The following is a 17350-nucleotide window of genomic DNA, read 5'->3' on the forward strand; positions in this document are numbered from 1 at the left end:
ATATCATTTAACTCTGCTTAAAATTTATTTTAATTTGATATCTCTGTGTTTATGGTTTCCTTTTTAGAAAACAAAGTACTTTGCAGAGCAATACTTCCATCTAGGACAGGGTTCCCCAACTCCAGTCTTTAAGCGCTACTGCCCTGCAATTTTTAGATACATCCCTAGCAAAGGTCAAAGAGCCATTCATTTAATTCATGTTTGTTGGAGCATGGACACATTTAAAATTTGCAGAACAGTAGCTTTCAAGGACCGGAGTTAGAGACCTCTAGTGGCTTTCTTAGCTGTGCTTCCTTAAATTAGTCTTTTGTTGTTTAGTTTTTTTCCATGAAGCCAACAGACTGTGAAGATGATGTCATCAATGGAATGCTGGTAGGAATCCTTCTTGTCTTGGAAGATGTGAGTGAACCACTTCCGTCCTCCTACCAGGATGTTGCCATTGTGCTTGAGGCAAACATGTGATTCGTCACCTATGTGATCTACCCAGCGCTTTTATGACACTGATGGGACTGATGTATGTACTGAACTTGAACTATCCCAGGGACCTAAAATACACTTTTGAAGTAATCCAGCATCTTTTCTTGGGAATTGGAAGCGACTCGGGCTCTGCTAGGGTCCATTCCTTAAAAAATACCCTGTTCAAATGAAGTTACTCTGTTCATATGAACCAGGGACTGCTGTGTTTTTGTCCTTTGAAGAAAACCATTCTTTCCCTTTCAGGTTGAGTTAAAGTTAAGATACAAATGTAAGCATGGCAAGTTGTACAACTTAGGAATATTATTGTAACTTGTTTCTTGGAGTTTCCCATAAGGCATTATTGAATGCTCATAAATCCATAACATTGAACTCAGATGCTCTGTTTAGTGTAGTTTCTATTTGCTAAAACATCTGAAATGAAACAAACCAGTATGTATAAAAAGTTCAGTTAAATTTGTTATTCTCATAAAACATTTCACTTTTGAGGATTTCTTAGAGGTTTGGGTAGAATACGATATTTTTAAAGCAAATAGTCATACAGAAATTAAGTGCACTAGTTTACTCAGGCATTGTTACAGAAATGCACATCTTTCAATGTGAATGGCAAGTGTATTTTTTGTGTTTGTTACTTGCTTAAAATATGTTTAAACAAGTATGAAAATATTTAAAACCTTTAAAAATGTTTAACAGGTTTTGTGTCTTAGAAAAACCTCAGAACAAATTTGATTTTGCTTTTCAGTAGTTAATATATACAACTATGTCTTCTTGTTAGAGGGTTTGTTTCTCATCACTGTCCTTGAGAAAAATTAAAAAGTATATTGGAAAAACAATTTTCAAAAGAAGTTAGAAAGAAAAGTATTTTCTGTTTTTTAGTGGAAACTTGTAAAACAATATTTTTGCATTTATTTTGAAAAATGACCAGATTTGAAAAAAATCTTGTTCATAAAACGTTGTTTCTTATTTAGACTCACTACATCATTTGTTAAAAAGATTGAACATTTAAAGTTGTAAAAAGTTGTACACAGTAAAAAAATGAACATTTTATAGTTCACTTAGGGTTCACTTAAAAATATGAGTTTAAAAGTGAGAATTCCATTTTGATCCAACCAGCTGAGCATTTGTTAAAACTTGTAAAAATGAGTGCATGTGACTGTCACTGCTATTGTAACAATGTAAAATTTTGTGTTCCATCAACTTAATGTAATAATGTAAGAACTTTATAAAAGAAGTTGGGGCAACTATTTCCTTTATTTCTCTTAACTGACCATTTTTAGTTAAACATAATTGCTAAAGACAGTTTAGTCAACTTAACTAAAGTTGTAACAAAATCCTTGATGAAGTGTTATGAGCTTGACAGTTATAATTGACATAACTTAACTGAGTCAAAGCAACAAGTAAACTAGACTGAGTCAAGTTTAGTGAGCAAATATGTTTTTACAGTGTACTGCCTAAACCGCAAACCCAGGGTGTGCATCAGTGATTATTTGAGTTAAGTCCTTAGTTTGGTTGATTTGTTTCATTTGACAAATAGCCACCACACATAGTCTGAAAATAATCCTACAGCATCCCACTTATATTGGCAGTTTTCGAGAGTGCTGTATGCCGAGTTGTGAACCCTAGAGAGCTTCCAGCAAATCTTTAACTGTCCCATTCCCATACAAGGGTGAGCGATATCACTGCCTATGACTGAAAACGCTTGAGAATGGCAACAGACTACAAGTACTTTGTTGTCGCACCGGGAATGCTGACGTATTCTGATCTACCAGAAGTAACAAAAATTACACTGTGAACGCAATGAATGATAAAATTGAAGTGGTAAAAACCGGGGCGCTAAAATCAAGGCAGTGAATGAAAACAGGCAATGTTAAATTTGATAACCTTAATATTTATAACTTAATATTTACCATGTTAACATTTTAATGACCTCCAAATTCACAAACTCTACTTTTCACAGAGGCGAAAAGTTGCCATTCTATTAATTACAAGTTGGTTTTTACGGCACTCAATTTTACCATGTTCAGTATTTCACACTTTCAATTTGTTTCAAGTTAATTTTTGTTACTTTGACCCCTCATAAAACACAAGTGTGACAATCGTGCAGAAAAAAAAGAAATCAGGAAGGTGGCAAAAACTTGTTCACACTACTGTATTTGGAGTTTTATTGAACATGATGTGTACATACAGTACATCATGTGGTCACAATAATCTGGCTTGAATGTGATGTCGATGTCAGGCAGGCTTGGTTGCTGGAGGTAGCAGACCACGATCCAAAAATTTAGTTTTCACTTAGAAATTGTAGCCTTGATGACTCTTCCAGGTTTAACAACTATTCACATCTTAAAATATTTTACTAAATTATTTAAGTTACGGTTTTAAAACTTAGTTCTTACAAAACTCACATTTATGAATAACTTGAAAATCTTGTCCTCTGTCAATAAGCCACCTACCTGATGACTTTATTGACTAAACATGGTGTATATTCTAACACCACTGTTTGAGTCTAAAATATCACAGCTGTCAGTTAAACCTGAAGTAGCTTTTTTAAATATTATGTGAGATGTCTTGTAAAAATTCAATCAAGCTTAGTTCTATAAATTTGATTGGGTTGGGATTTCTCTGCAAATGGCCACAAGTGGAAATTTGTATTTTATTACTTGTAAAAGACTTAAAACAGACTTAATTTTTCAGGTGAACAGTACAAAGTTGGTTGTAAAAGTAAATTGTCAAAGAAGATCTGATGTTAAAATGTTCAAAGCCATTACAAATTAAATTCAAGTTAAAGTAAATGACATTGTAATTGGTAACAAACATATTTTTATGTCGAAAGTCAAAAAAAGAAAACATGCATGTATTATTATTGCTACTGCAAATTAACAGAAAGATTATTATTAGAAAAGAGTACGGTGTGTTAGAAGATTACCTCCTGTTTTTTGCAAAGTTGTTTCGATATGGCGCACTAGACTACTAGAATAAATGTTGAATACATTTGCTTTCGGACATGAAGTCACTGCAGATAGGTCAGGAAAAGTCAGTCCATGAGTGAAAAGGGCTTCATTCTGATGAAGAGAGATTTAAATACCATCACATTAGAAGCTGTCTGAAAACTACATATTTATGAAGACGGAACGCTTCTCATTTTTTATTTGTCTTCAGTTTTAGATGGACATAAGACGAAAGAATACAATAAAGACTCCCCATCTATTTCTGTTTTAACCTCTAACTTAAATATGATTCTCCTCCACATGGAATGTCTTGATGGCAGAGTATGTGCTGAAATCTGAAATCTGGATCGTCCTCTTCCTTTTTGTCCTCTGTGATGGCTGATTGATTTCAAGGGCAGCATAACACACATTTTCATCCTAGGATTTAATAATCAAAATTATTACCATGTGGTAAAGTTTAATTACCATAAAAATGCATAAATGGTTGTTTGTTTGTTACCTGTGTTTCTTCTGTTTGTCTTAAAGTGTCACGTCTGTTTTTCTCAGCTTGAGTGTTTGCTGCAGATATGAAAAAATGTCCAATGTAACAAAATTGAAAATGAAAAAAATTTAAATTTAAATTTAAAACAGGAAAGTGGCAGGAAGGTGACAAATATTGTAAGTACCTGACTTTTGACAAAGCAGGTAAACCAAAAGTGAGGAGAAGAGAGCTGAGAGAACAGAACCAGCCGGACACACAGAGAACAACAGCTTCCAGCACACGCCACAGTCCTCAACTGTTCTGGAAATATTTGGATGCAGGAAATTGGACCCTGTATCTAAAGAGTAAAATATTTTGGAAAGGTTGAAATAGTATCTTTTTTCACATTTAGTGAATTATTTATGCATTTTCCCTCCAGAATGGTTGAAAATCCATTGCTAAAAACAATCTTAAAGAAACAGTTGATTATTTATCAATTATTGGTTTTTAAAATCAGCATCAACAAATAATGGCTAAATGGGTGCTGAGAGTGTAGGTCCAACACAAAGAGATGAAAATTATTGTTTTATGTACCTGGAGAGACTGTGGATGTTTATAGCTGTAACACCTGATCTCTACCAATAAATTTTGATAATTTGCAGCATTTAATTAATCATAACAATCAACAGGAAGGATGAGTCGATCCTAAGCAACCAAAGAAATTTGAGGTCACCTTCTCAATCGCAGATATGGTCAGATTTTTAAATGGACACAGCACATGATTCTCTCTAATATAGCATTTGAACGATTTCTCAAGAATTTTCTATTTGTATTTTTAAAATATTACATTTACAACAAAAATATACTTGGTAAACACGTGATGTTTCACGTGTTTTTACAACAGTTGCATATGAATGTGAGAAACATTTGTTCAAACGTTTGCAAAATAATTATATTTACAGAGGCACCGTTATTATGATATAATTAGAAATTATACTTACATAATGAGACTCTTGTGGTGTTCCCATAGATGTAAATTTTTTTACTTAAAATGTTTTTGTTTGTGTCTTTTTCCACCTTTGTCTCAAATGTTCCACAGTAATAAAGTCCCTCATCAGAATTTGTGACATTTCTGATCACCAGGTCATACGAGTTGGACGACTCATTCTTTAAAAATTTCAAACGAGGAAATATATTTTCGAATTCACGATTTTTCTCTCGGTATATCGTTTTTACAACAAGAGTAGGCTGATATTGATGGGAACAATTCCTGAACCAAACTATATATACTCCAGTCGAAACTTTGCAGTCACAGTAGAGGGTGACGTTGTCTCCACGCCATACAGTCGTCTCCAGCATTGAAGCAGAAATGGAGCGTTGACTCCAGGAAACAAGTCCTGAAACAGAAATACAGTTAAGAAAGCATATACATATTGTTCCGGTATTAAAGCTCAGACATTAAGCAGGTTTAAACTTGGAATATTCTTTAGAATATTTCTACAGATCATAGTCATTGTTATCTAAATGTTGGTAAATCTTAAAATTACCACAGAGGACAACCAGAATAATCTGCAATACATCCATGAGTGATGGTGACCTGGATCCTAAGTGACCTAAGTGACAGTTTCTCAAGTTTTATTGGGTGAAGTTATGACGCAGATTTTTCCGTGAAAGTAGATGTAGCAACTGATTGGTTGCTTGAATGGAACATTTTATTTTGAGGTTTTCTTTAGCTGGGTTAGGTGCATGATGTCAATTTGGGGAGTGTTTAGGGTGTTGCAACATTGTGAGTATTCACATTGAGTTTAATGGATGAACAGCTGAAGGAGCTTTTAATTCGACCTAATACTCAACTTGATCAGCTTCATTACAAAAATGAACGTTCCTTATTAAATATGTTAAAAGGCTGCACAAAGCAAAATACACTGCAATGTGCAGTTCACTTTAAAATATTTTTTAATTACCAACAGCAGCCAGCTTGGGGTCCTTTTTTTGCAGATGTAGGCAGTCCCCAGCTTGTCGATACTGTCCACCACTCCTTTTGTGATATTATAATCTAGGATAATTTCTGTTTTTTAATGCTCCTGACCAAACATTCTCCCATACCTGTGCAGTGTGCTCGTGAGTAGCATATTCTTGCTTTTCTTTGACACTTAGGATACCTAATATGTGTAGGCCATGTTCACAAACCTGAAAGAGTTGACAGGCCTATTCTTTATATTAGAATTGAAACTGAATTGAATTGAATTGAAATAACCTTCATTGTTCCTCTGCGTTGAAATTCAGGTGTACCAGCAGCAAAGTGACAGGTAAGTTGAAGTGTGCAGATTCACACAAAGGTAAAAATATACAAAATGAAAGTAAGAATAAGAGACTGTACAGTAAAGGCAAATTAAAAGCATATGAAAGAACAGCAAAATGCTGTGCTGACCTTAAAAGTAAAGCATACTCAGATTCAAAGAAATGTGCAACTGATTAGAGATGATTTAAAAAATTTCCAAATATGCATGTATATTTGTACAGAGAAACAACTGTGAGAGTAGCAGCAGAAATGTATAACTTATTGCGTCTGTATAACCATCACTCTTGGGATCAGAGATGGTTATAAAGAAACAGCTGCTGGCAGGAAAGATCTGCGATAACGCTCTGTTGTGCACCTAGGATGCAGCAGTCTGTCATTGAAGAAGCTTACTAGTTCTGCAACAGCTTTATGTATGGGGTAGGAGACATTGTCCAAAAGTGAGGTTATTTTTGAGTTATTTTGTCTTCCACCAACTGGATCAAAGATCCTAGGACAGAGCTGGCCTTTCTGATGAGTTTGTCTAACACCTTTCTCTGAGCTGAAAATAAGCTGCAGCTCAGGAGCCTGGAGCTGATGCCATCTGGACCTGTAGCCTTTTTCACCTTGATTTTCCATAATTTGTTCCCCACTTAAAGTGTTGAAAGGGACAGTATGGTGGTGGAGGAGGGAGGCTGTGGGATGGAGTTCTCTAAAGAGGAGAGAGTAGGTGATGGGTGATGATCTGGGAAGTTCTGGGAAGAAAAGCAGGCAGTTGTTTAAGATAAGCAGGGGAGACCATCAGATCATTCGGCCACCCTAAATCTCCTACAGCATTTGGTTTGTGACCTGAAAATGTCTAGGCTCTTTCAAACCCCACATATGTTGTTCTGCTGTAGCTGGTCTTCCATTTTCTGTGGGTCTTTTTCCATTCATTATCTTCCCCTTTGGTTCCTTCTGCAAAGCTCTCAGCTTCTCCTTGTTTCCTGATCTAAAGGCTGTCTCCTTCTTAAGTAGAGGCTTTATTTTAGGGTTGATCCAGGGGTTGTTATTAGAGAAACACTGTACCTTCACGAGAGGCACAGTGTTGTCCATACAAAAGTTAATGTAGTTTGTGACGCAGTCAGTTTCACCAGTTTTTGAGAAGCATACTGTATTTTTTCACCTGATACCTGCGGGCCGGCTGGTCCGTTGGTTTGCTGTTGGCAGGGTTGACCTTGCGCTTATCTACGCTTTGGCTGATGCAGGACTTCATTTCTTCTTCTTCAAAGTCACTGTCAGACTCTTCCATTTCAGAAAAGTGGTCCTCACATTCTGAGATGTCTTCCTCTATATTGTTATCAAAATCTCCTCTCAAAAAAATTGCAATGGACAGAGATCCCCAAGGGAAAGCTGTATTTAGTTATTTTCTGCAGTTCAATAGGTCAGTCATTGGGACTGACATCACACTCCATGCCTTCTTACTTGGGTGAAGTGAGAAAATTTAACATGGTAAATGTAATTCTCTTTCTGGATCAAGTGCGACCACAGTGGATATTCCAACAGACATCCTTGATCCCAAAGAAAAAAGGCAGCAGTCTTGGACTAACTATGCTTTTATATATTTGTTTATCTTGTATGTACACATTGGCTGGAACAAGTAGATAAGCGGAACCACGACAAAAGTAGTGATTAGATGTACAGAAACAAATCTTATTTTTTTATTGGTGGTCTGTGGTCACTCCTGTGCTCTGTTATGACTAAGACTTTCTACATTAGTCTTTTGTTGTTTTCTGTCTCAGTTAAATAGAACATTAACAGAAAAGCTGGAGTGGTTGACAGCTAAGGGTTTTTGGTTAAGCCATTTCATCTGCCTCTGATAAAACTATTCAAAAAATATAGTTGGCATATAACAATTTGTATTTTGTCTTATTTTGTATACTTCAACATCTTCTAAGATTTACTATAAATCAAATGACAGAACTATTTCATTTTGGCATAATTTGTGTCTCTCTTAACATAAATATTTTTCTGACATGTCTCATGAATTACGTTCAGTGACATTGCACTTATCTGGAGATTTAGTCTGTCTGCACCTAATTCTCTGTTGAAGCATGGGGGGCTGTTTGTCTTTGTGGGTTTCCTGTTTTACCAAACCAATAGTTTACACAATTTCTTTTCCATCCTGAATCTGGTAACAGGTTCTTCAAAGGTGGTGCCACTTTGATGCAAAGTCTTGGTTGCTGCAGGCTTTCCTTTGGAAGATCCCAACACAACTAGACAATGCTGTTCTAGCACATCTACTCCTTTTTCATTGCAGTTAACCTACTAATTAGATAAAGTATTTCAGTTGTGTTTTATTCACAGTTTTATCTGCACCTGTGATATGACAACACTGAAAGGAAGGTGGTCAATCTTTTTGTACCACGGCACAAATAAAGAAAAATATGTTTGTTAAAAGGAAAAACTTAAAAGTTTATAAACCTCTTTCAAAGAATTATTATGCAGAAAATCAAAATAATCAAAAAAGGGTGTAAATCTCATCATAAAACTGAAGCTGAAAACTGTGCTGTCAATTCACAGGAGGTATTTTTCTCTTCAATTTAGGTCTGGATCTGTAGAGCTAATAGTGCAGACTATGTCGCTCCACTGACCCAGTTTCATAGTTCATGTAGTGCTACATAAATTACAGTCAAAAATCTACCTGCATGACAATACTCTTACAGGAAATATTTTTTTAATAATACTTTGATCCAAATTTACCCATTTTTGCCAACATTAACCTGTAAACAATGATTACCATACAGGTTTAGAACAAGTTGTGTTTTGAAAAAAGTGCTTTCTATTTATTGCTGTCATTTGTAGCACTTTGAATAAAGTCACAAAATGTCTTCCTCTATAAGTTGTTTATGAAGGATGTTTTAGCTTCGTTGTTGTTAGGAAATGTAGTCTTAGCCCTTCACCTCTACGCTCAGTAAAAAAGGAAACTCAGAATGGCAGAGACATTGACGCCTCTGCAGAAGTTCAGACTGAACCTGCGGATTAGAGTTATTTCACTGTCCGAAGCTAATAATACATGTTAAGAAGAGAGATCACTGAATGAGACACAGACTGCAACAAACACCACAAGTGACATGTTAAGTTGGAGGGATTTTATTCTATGTGGGAGATGTAGCTCTTTGCAAATGTAGTAAGTAACAAATGCCCAGCATTTTATATCTGAAAAAATCTAATGAGCTTATTCTCTCACTCGTCCAGAAAGTTGTTTCTTACCTTTACAAAAGTATTGAATTGTGAAACATTGTGAAAGTAACAAGTGCCTTCTAAACAAAGAAGGCTGGAAAAAACACAAAAAAACAAAACATAAAACACTTGTTAAACAGCGGAAATGGTCTCAAGTTTTAAGTCTCAAATTAACACCCTTGTCCTGAGTTTCACATTATTTCACACCTTCAAACAGGTTGCTGCAAAATCTCACAGGTCTTAAGAAGATACATTTATGTAACAAAAACCCACAGGATGTGCTGGTGGGTCATTGAGATACGCGTTCACGTCAATAAATGCTTAAGTGTGAATTTCCTACCTAGACCATGAACTTCAAACCCCAAGAAACACCTCAAAACTAAAAGCTGCTGCTGTGTTCATTGAAGTGGGCTGTTGCTACTGGTGGCAGCCTAGCAAAGTCTTGTCACAGAACCACTGTGTTCACATAGTGTAAGTGTGCATAAGAAATAAATTGGTGACAATGGTAAGAGACGATTTCTTAAGGGATTGTGTAGAAACGGAAGACATGCTTTATGAGAAGGTTGGTGGCTTCAGAGGCACAGGGTGGCTGTGAAGGCGCAAGCTAAACTGATCAATGATGGCAAGTTTAATGCACTTTTCTTTGATGCAGACACTCCTATAACAGAATCTAATGCACCGAAAAGTGCACAGTACTTATGCATGCAAAATGTAATTAGAGGCAAATGCAGCTCAATAATGTTGCTCAATATAGAATATTTGTGTATCTGTTAACACCTGAATCCCACTCAGACCCAGAGGCAGATGCAGAGCAGAAGAGAGCCCCAGGGGAACCTCCCAGCAACCACAGTTCAGAAGCCCCAGGGAGCTGGAGCAAAGAGTCCACAGGCCGCACCAGCAGCCATCTACGCCAGAGCAGATCCAGCCATGGACCCAGAGACCTAAGACCCCGGGACATATCACTCCCCAAGCAGAGGCCCGACAGAGCCCAGGGGTCCAGGCCCCGGCAAGCAGCCACTGGGAGTGAGCTGGCACACACCAAAGAACCGAGACCTGGACACCGAAAACCACAAATACACCAGCGGGCAGAGATACCAATCACTGGCAGGTAGTGTGGCAGGAAGGAAATAGGCCTCAGATTTGATGGGGGGCCTAAACTGATCCAGAAGAGGGAGCAGTCCAAGACCCAACATGACACAAAAAGCAGGCACACACAGTCACAATCATACATTCCCCAGACGGCCCCCAGACCCAGGAGGTGGTCCCTTTCCCCCCGGGGTGGAGACAGGCATACCGCACCAGCCCAGACAAGTGCCGGCATTAACTGAAGTTGAGTGACCCTGGCCCGGATCCTGACCCCCTGCCCCAGTCCCCAATGACCATGTACAAAAGAGGGGTCTTCCTGGTCCTAACGAGCCCGCCTACCAGAGCCACCACAGGATGAAACAGTCCCAACCCCCCAATGAATTCCGATCTTAACCTCATGAGCCACCCACCCCCCATGAACTCCAGGGCCACCCCCAACCAGGACACAGATATTGAACGCATGCCCCTGAACCCAAACTCCACGAATCCCCTCCCCACAGGGGCACACCTACACAGCACAAGCTCCACACACAGCCCCGCTTCAAGCATCCCTGCCACATCCTGCCCCCCACTACACAGCATGCCACGATGGCAAGGCAAGGGCTCCGTGCAATGCCACCCCAGCCTCCGCCCACACAGGCGCAACAGGGCAGACACCACCAAGCACCTTGCCCGCAATGGAACCCCTGACCTCACACCAAAACCGGCAAGAGGTCCTCGGCCAGCAACAAGCCCCCGGGGCTGGTGCCTTCCACCATGCCCACCATAACCACACAAACACACCATATCACTGCCACTGAAACAACAGCCCAGGGAGAAACATTATCCAGCTCAGCTCTACCATCGCCGCTCAGCCGATCCAAATGCCGGTGACCCCACATCCAAGAAGAAGACACAAGCCCCCCACCCCATACACTGCAGCCATTCCACACCACCCTCTAGCCCACTGCCCCAATCTCTGTCCCGGACATGGCAGCCAGCAGAGCAGCACACCACCAAGTCAGCCCAACCATCTGGCTAGCGCCAGCAGCCCCTGCCCATCAGTCCATGAGTGGGAAACATGCGCCAGCCAGGTAACCGGGCCGGGCAGGCCAACTACTCCAGGCCAAGCACAACCCCACAGCTGCCCCAGTGCAGGCACAAGACATGCTCCACCGCCCCACCCATCCGACGGCCAACCGCAGCCCGGTCAGGGGCTTGAGCCACAGAAGGAAGAATTGGAGGAAGGCTACCACAGCACGCCAAGGACCGGGCACCCCGTCAACCTCACACCCAAACCCCAGAGGTGCCCCAGCATGCCGGCCACCCACACTCCCACACAGTACACCCCGCAGGCCTTTGGGCCAGTCACTCCACCAAAGCAAAGCCACATCCCAATCCAGACTGCAACGAATAATCAGGACTGCAGAGCGAATAATCAGAGCTGACCTTCCCTCCATCCAGGACTTATACAGGTCCTTCTCAAAATATTAGCATATTGTGATAAAGTTAATTATTTTCCATAATGTAATGATGAAAATTTAACATTCATATATTTTACATTCATTGCACACTAACTGAAATATTTCAGGTCTTTTATTGTCTTAATACGGATGATTTTGGCATACAGCTCATGAAAACCCAAAATTCCTAACTCAAAAAATTAGCATATTTCATCCGACCAATAAAAGAAAAGTGTTTTTAATACAAAAAACGTCAGTCAGTCAGTCAGTCATTTTCTACCGCTTATTCCATAGTGGGTCACGGGGGAGCTGGTGCCTATCTAAAGCAGTCTATGGGCGAGAGGCGGGGTACACCCTGGACAGGTCGCCAGTCCATCGCAGGGCAACACACAAACAATGACACACACACACTCATTCATACCCCTAAGGGCAATTTATAGTGACCAATTAACCTAACAGGCATGTCTTTGGACTGTGGGAGGAAGCCGGAGTACCCGGTGGGAACCCACGCATGCACGGGGAGAACATGCAAACTCCATGCAGAAAGACCCCTGGTCAGGAATTGAACCCAGGACCTTCTTGCTGCAAGGCAACAGTGCTACCAACTGCGCCACCGTGCAGCCCACTGTGCAGCCCCTCACAAAAAATGTCAACCTTCAAATAATCATATACAGTTATGCACTCAATACTTGGTCAGGAATCCTTTTGCAGAAATGACTGCTTCAATGCGGCGTGGCATGGAGGCAATCAGCCTGTGACACTGCTGAGGTCTTAAGGAGGCCCAGGATGCTTCGATAGCGGCCTTTAGCTCATCCAGAGTGTTGGGTCTTGAGTCTCTCAACGTTCTCTTCACAATATCCCACAGATTCTCTATGGGGTTCAGGTCAGGAGAGTTGGCAGGCCAATTGAGCACAGTGATACCATGGTCAGTAAACCATTTACCAGTGGTTTTGGCACTGTGAGCAGGTGCCAGGTCGTGCTGAAAAAGAAATCTTCATCTCCATAAAGCTTTTCAGCAGATGGAAGCATGAAGTGCTCCAAAATCTCCTGATAGCTAGCTGCATTGACCCTGCCCTTGATAAAACACAGTGGACCAACACCAGCAGCTGACACGGCACCCCAGACCATCACTGACTGTGGGTACTTGACACTGGACTTCTGGCATTTTGGCATTTCCTTCTCCCCAGTCTTCCTCCAGACTCTGGCACCTTGATTTCCGAATGACATGCAGAATTTGCTTTCATCCGAAAAAAGTACTTTGGACCACTGAGCAACAGTCCAGTGCTGCTTCGCTGTAGCCCAGGTCAGGCGCTTCTGCCGCTGTTTCTGGTTCAAAAGTAGCTTGACCTGGGGAATGCGGCACCTGTAACCCATTTCCTGCACACGCCTGTGCACGGTGGCTCTGGATGTTTCTACTCCAGACTCAGTCCACTGCGTCCGCAGGTCCCCCAAGGTCTGGAATCGGCCCTTCTCCACAATCTTCCTCAGGGTCTGGTCACCTCTTCTCGTTGTGCAGCGTTTTCTGCCACACCTTTTCCTTCCTACAGACTTCCCACTGAGGTGCCTTGATACAGCACTCTGGGAACAGCCTATTCGTTCAGAAATTTCTTTCTGTGTCTTACCCTCTTGCTTGAGGGTGTCAATAGTGGCCTTCTGGACAGCAGTCAGGTCGGCAGTCTTACCCATGATTGGCGTTTTGAGTGATGAACCAGGCTGGGAGTTTTAAAGGCCTTAGGAATCTTTTGCAGGTGTTTAGTTAACTCGTTGATTCAGATGATTATGTTCTTAGCTCGTTTAGAGACCCTTTTAATGATATGCTAATTTTGTGAGATAGGAATTTTGGGTTTTCATGAGCTGTATGCCAAAATCATCCGTATTAAGACAATAAAAGACCTGAAATATTTCAGTTAGTGTGCAATGAATGTAAAATATATGAATGTTAAATTTTCATCATTACATTATGGAAAATAATGAACTTTATCACAATATGCTAATATTTTGAGAAGGACCTGTACAGGTCTAGGTCAAGAAAAGAGCTGCCAAAATCTCTGCAGACCCCACACACCCTGCACATAAACTGTTTAGAGTTTTACCTTCAGGCCGCCGCTACAAAGCACTGTTTACTAAAACTAGCCGCCACAAAGACAGTTTCTTCCCCCAGGCTGTTTGTCTGATGAACATTCAATAGAGTACAGAACAACAGCATATAGATGTTGCAAATGCACCTTTTCTACTAGATATGTGTATATTGTACATTGTAAATTGTAAATTTGTATATTCTGTAATGCAGAATATTGCATTGTACATTGTATATTGTACATTGTAAATTGTAAATTTGTATATTCTGTAATGCAAAAACAGAACAAAAGAGCAAAGTGTACCGGAGTCAAATTCCTTGTTTGTATGCACGAACTTGGCAATAAAGCTGATTCTGATTCTGAATACCGCACACTGCCCGGCCAAGACCCCCTTGCTAGACCCCGTCACCCCCCCAACCAATGGACTGGGCAACAAAATCAGAGACCGAGATCCAAGGAAATCCAAGCGATCTTAAGAGAGCCAAAATACCAGCCCCAGCACCAGACAACCCCCAAGACCCGAATCCCAACCCTACCAGAAGGCCGGCTCCCCCTCCCGGCCTCCGACCCCATACAGCAAACAGCGAACGAGGGGTGGGGTGAAAAGACCCCAAGCCTACCTCCGCCCGCTAAAATGTGGTGTTGATGCAGGTTGTTGTAGTGTGCATTTAAAAAGAAAAACAGGTGAGGAAGAGGGTTTGCCACACCTCCTCCCCCCACCCAGAACCCTCAATGTCTGCATGCAACTTAACCCTTAGAGGTGAGTGCAAGCACCAGAGGTTAGGTTAATAAAATACATTCCCTCTTGATGCCATTGAGCGCGCCCAACGTGAATGTCATGAAAATGTTGAGAGTGTCTAAGTTGTACAATAAAATTGGGGCACAGGCTGCCATGGGACCGAAGAGATGAAAACCCTTGCGGCACTCCAATGACGCACCTGCACCCCAAGGCCCTCAATGAGTGGTAGTGTGATGGTTTTATGATTTGGGGTTGTTTGGTTTTTGGTTGCGGGTTTTTCCTCTTATGTTTCTCACAGTTAAAGTTTTGAATCATGCTTCAGTTTATTATTTTCCTGGTCATGCTTTAGTTATTGTCTTCTAGTTCATGTTTTGTCAAGTTAGGTTTTTGGATCTGGTTATGCTTTAGTTTCATGTTTTTCTTGTTATGTTTTTATTAGTTTGTATCCTTGAATTTCTGTTTTGCTCTAGTCACGTTGTGTTTTCTCCTGTCTGTCAATTAACTTAATTCGGTTCACCTGCACTAAGCAAATCAGTCTCCTCATTTCACCTTGTTCTTGTTCTATATATACACATCTGTTCTGTTCATTCCTCACGGAAACATTTTGGATCATTCACTCACTCTGTTCATGTCTTGTCCTTTTGCTCATACCAAGCCTGTCTTGTCAGCCTGCCCATGTCTGTTTTTGCCATCACCCTCTGAAGTAAGTTTTTGTTCATTAAACCATTTCACCTACCATCATGCTGCCTGTCTGTCTGCATTCCGGGGTCCTCCGCTACACAAGCCCTGACAGAATGTTTCAGCCAAACATGGACCTCACAGACGGTAAGCAGGAGAGCGCCAGGGATCGCTGGGTTCAGCAGCAGATGGAGGAGGCAATGAGACATCTGGAGGTTCTGCCGGCCGATCTGGAGGTTCTGCCCTCTCCACTACTGCTGGAGCAGATGGAGTGTGAGGCGGTTCAGCACCGTTCTCCGCCTGCTTCCCTGGTTGTGCACCCTGATCTGGCTGCGAAGCCGTCATCTTCCTCCCACCGCAAGAAACGCCAGTCTGGAGTGATTTCCTGTGGTTCGGGTGGCAAGGAGGTGGTTTCCATGCCCGCTGATGTGAAGGCAGCAGCGAGTATTCCCGCGTCTTCGTCTGCCACAGTCTCCCAGGCTCGCTGCAGCTCTGCCCATGCCGTCTTTGCTCGCTCCAGTCCGGGGTTCTGTGGCAACGCCTGAGGAGCTGGAGGAGCATTTGAGATTTTTTGCTCATCAGATCAAGAGCTTCAGGAGGACCAGTCTCCTGTATTCCTCTCCTGAGCTTATGGAGAAAATCAGGCAGATGGAGGAGGATTACCGTACAGCAGTAAGGCAGTTTTACTGCCACCCACCTCCATCCTCTCCAGGCTGCTGCTGCTGAACAGCCCATGCCAGGTCTCCAGAGCTCTGCTGCTGCAGCTCAGCCGTCGCCAGGTCTCCAGATGCCCGTCATTGTACACCCCAAGTCTGCCTCAACCTTCTCCACATGCCGCAGAGGACCCCCGATGCACCACCTGTTTCCACAGGAAAGACGCCAGCCCAGCAAAGGCCACAGCATGTGAAGCAAAGAGGCTGAACTCCCCACCCCCCCCCCCCCAGAGATGCAGAACCAGCAACATTCAGGCCAGCCAAGCAAAAACAACACAGCCAAACCACAGTTCCCCCCGTGCCAACACCACAACGTCAATCGGAGGTGACCAAAGTTAGAGTTGCTTCGATGTGTAAGTTTGCCAAAACAATGTCAGACTCTGTAATTTTCTCTGGTCTCCTCCCTGATCTGACCAGTGACGACATGTTTAGCCGCATGCTATGATTCAACCGCTGGCTGTCTAGGTGGTGTCCAGAAAACAATGTGGGCTACATTGATAATAACATTTTGGGGAAAACCTGGTCTGATCCGGAGAGACGGCATCCATCCCACTCTGGATGGAGCAGCTCTTCTTTCTAGGAATCTGGCCGAATTTATTAGTTCTCCAAACCTCTGACAACCCAGGGTTCAGACCAGGAAGCAGGGTCGTAGTTTAACACTCCTCTCTGCAGCTTCTGTACTGCTACCCACCCATTACCCTATTAAGACATTGTCTCGCCCACAGCCAAAATTGAATAGATTAAAAAATAATCTAAAACAAGGAAGTCAGGAAAATCTAATAAAAATAAACACAACTCAGACTAAAAAGAAAAATAAAACAATTAAATGTGGCTTACTGAATATAAGATCTCTCTCTTAAAAGACTTTGCTAGTTAGTGACCGGATTTGTGACAATCAGATTGATTTATTTTGCCTCACAGAAACCTGGCTGCAGCAAGAGGATTATGTTACTATAAATGAGTCAACTCCTACTAATTATTTAAATTTTCACATTCCTCGAAATACTGTGCGAGGAGGAGTAGCAACCATCTTTCAGTTTGACTAGTCCCAGACCAATCAATAGCTACCACTCTTTTGAATATTTAATCCTTAGTTTTCCTCATCCAAATTGCAAAGCACTAAAACCAGTTCTGTTTGTTGTTTTGTACCGTCCACCAGGCCCTTACTCTCAATTTTTAGATCAGTTTTCAGACCTTTTATCTGATTTAGTGTTAAATACAGATAAGGTTATTAG

At 41.4% G+C, this 17350-nt stretch overlaps 1 protein-coding gene across 2 annotated transcripts in view; it reads right to left on the bottom strand.

Annotated features, from left to right (window-relative positions):
• Positions 1 to 2609: 2609 nt before the first annotated feature.
• LOC124868013 overlaps positions 2610 to 17350 on the bottom strand; it is a 71472-nt gene continuing 56731 nt past the window's right edge. Inside the window, exons 1-5 of one of the 2 annotated variants that reach the window (XM_047364778.1) lie at positions 5427 to 5470; positions 4881 to 5276; positions 4085 to 4237; positions 3919 to 3977; positions 2610 to 3836 (exon numbers count right to left, since the gene is read on the bottom strand). In XM_047364778.1, coding sequence (XP_047220734.1) covers positions 3699 to 3836; positions 3919 to 3977; positions 4085 to 4237; positions 4881 to 5276; positions 5427 to 5463 — 783 coding nt within the window. In that variant the 5' untranslated portion in view covers positions 5464 to 5470 and the 3' untranslated portion in view covers positions 2610 to 3698. Of the gene's footprint in view, positions 3837 to 3918; positions 3978 to 4084; positions 4238 to 4880; positions 5277 to 5426; positions 5471 to 17350 lie in introns of those variants that run through there. The other variant, XM_047364777.1, reaches the window with a different exon arrangement.

The sequence above is a fragment of the Girardinichthys multiradiatus genome, chromosome 5, assembly GCF_021462225.1.
Source record: "Girardinichthys multiradiatus isolate DD_20200921_A chromosome 5, DD_fGirMul_XY1, whole genome shotgun sequence".
NCBI lineage: Eukaryota > Metazoa > Chordata > Actinopteri > Cyprinodontiformes > Goodeidae > Girardinichthys > Girardinichthys multiradiatus.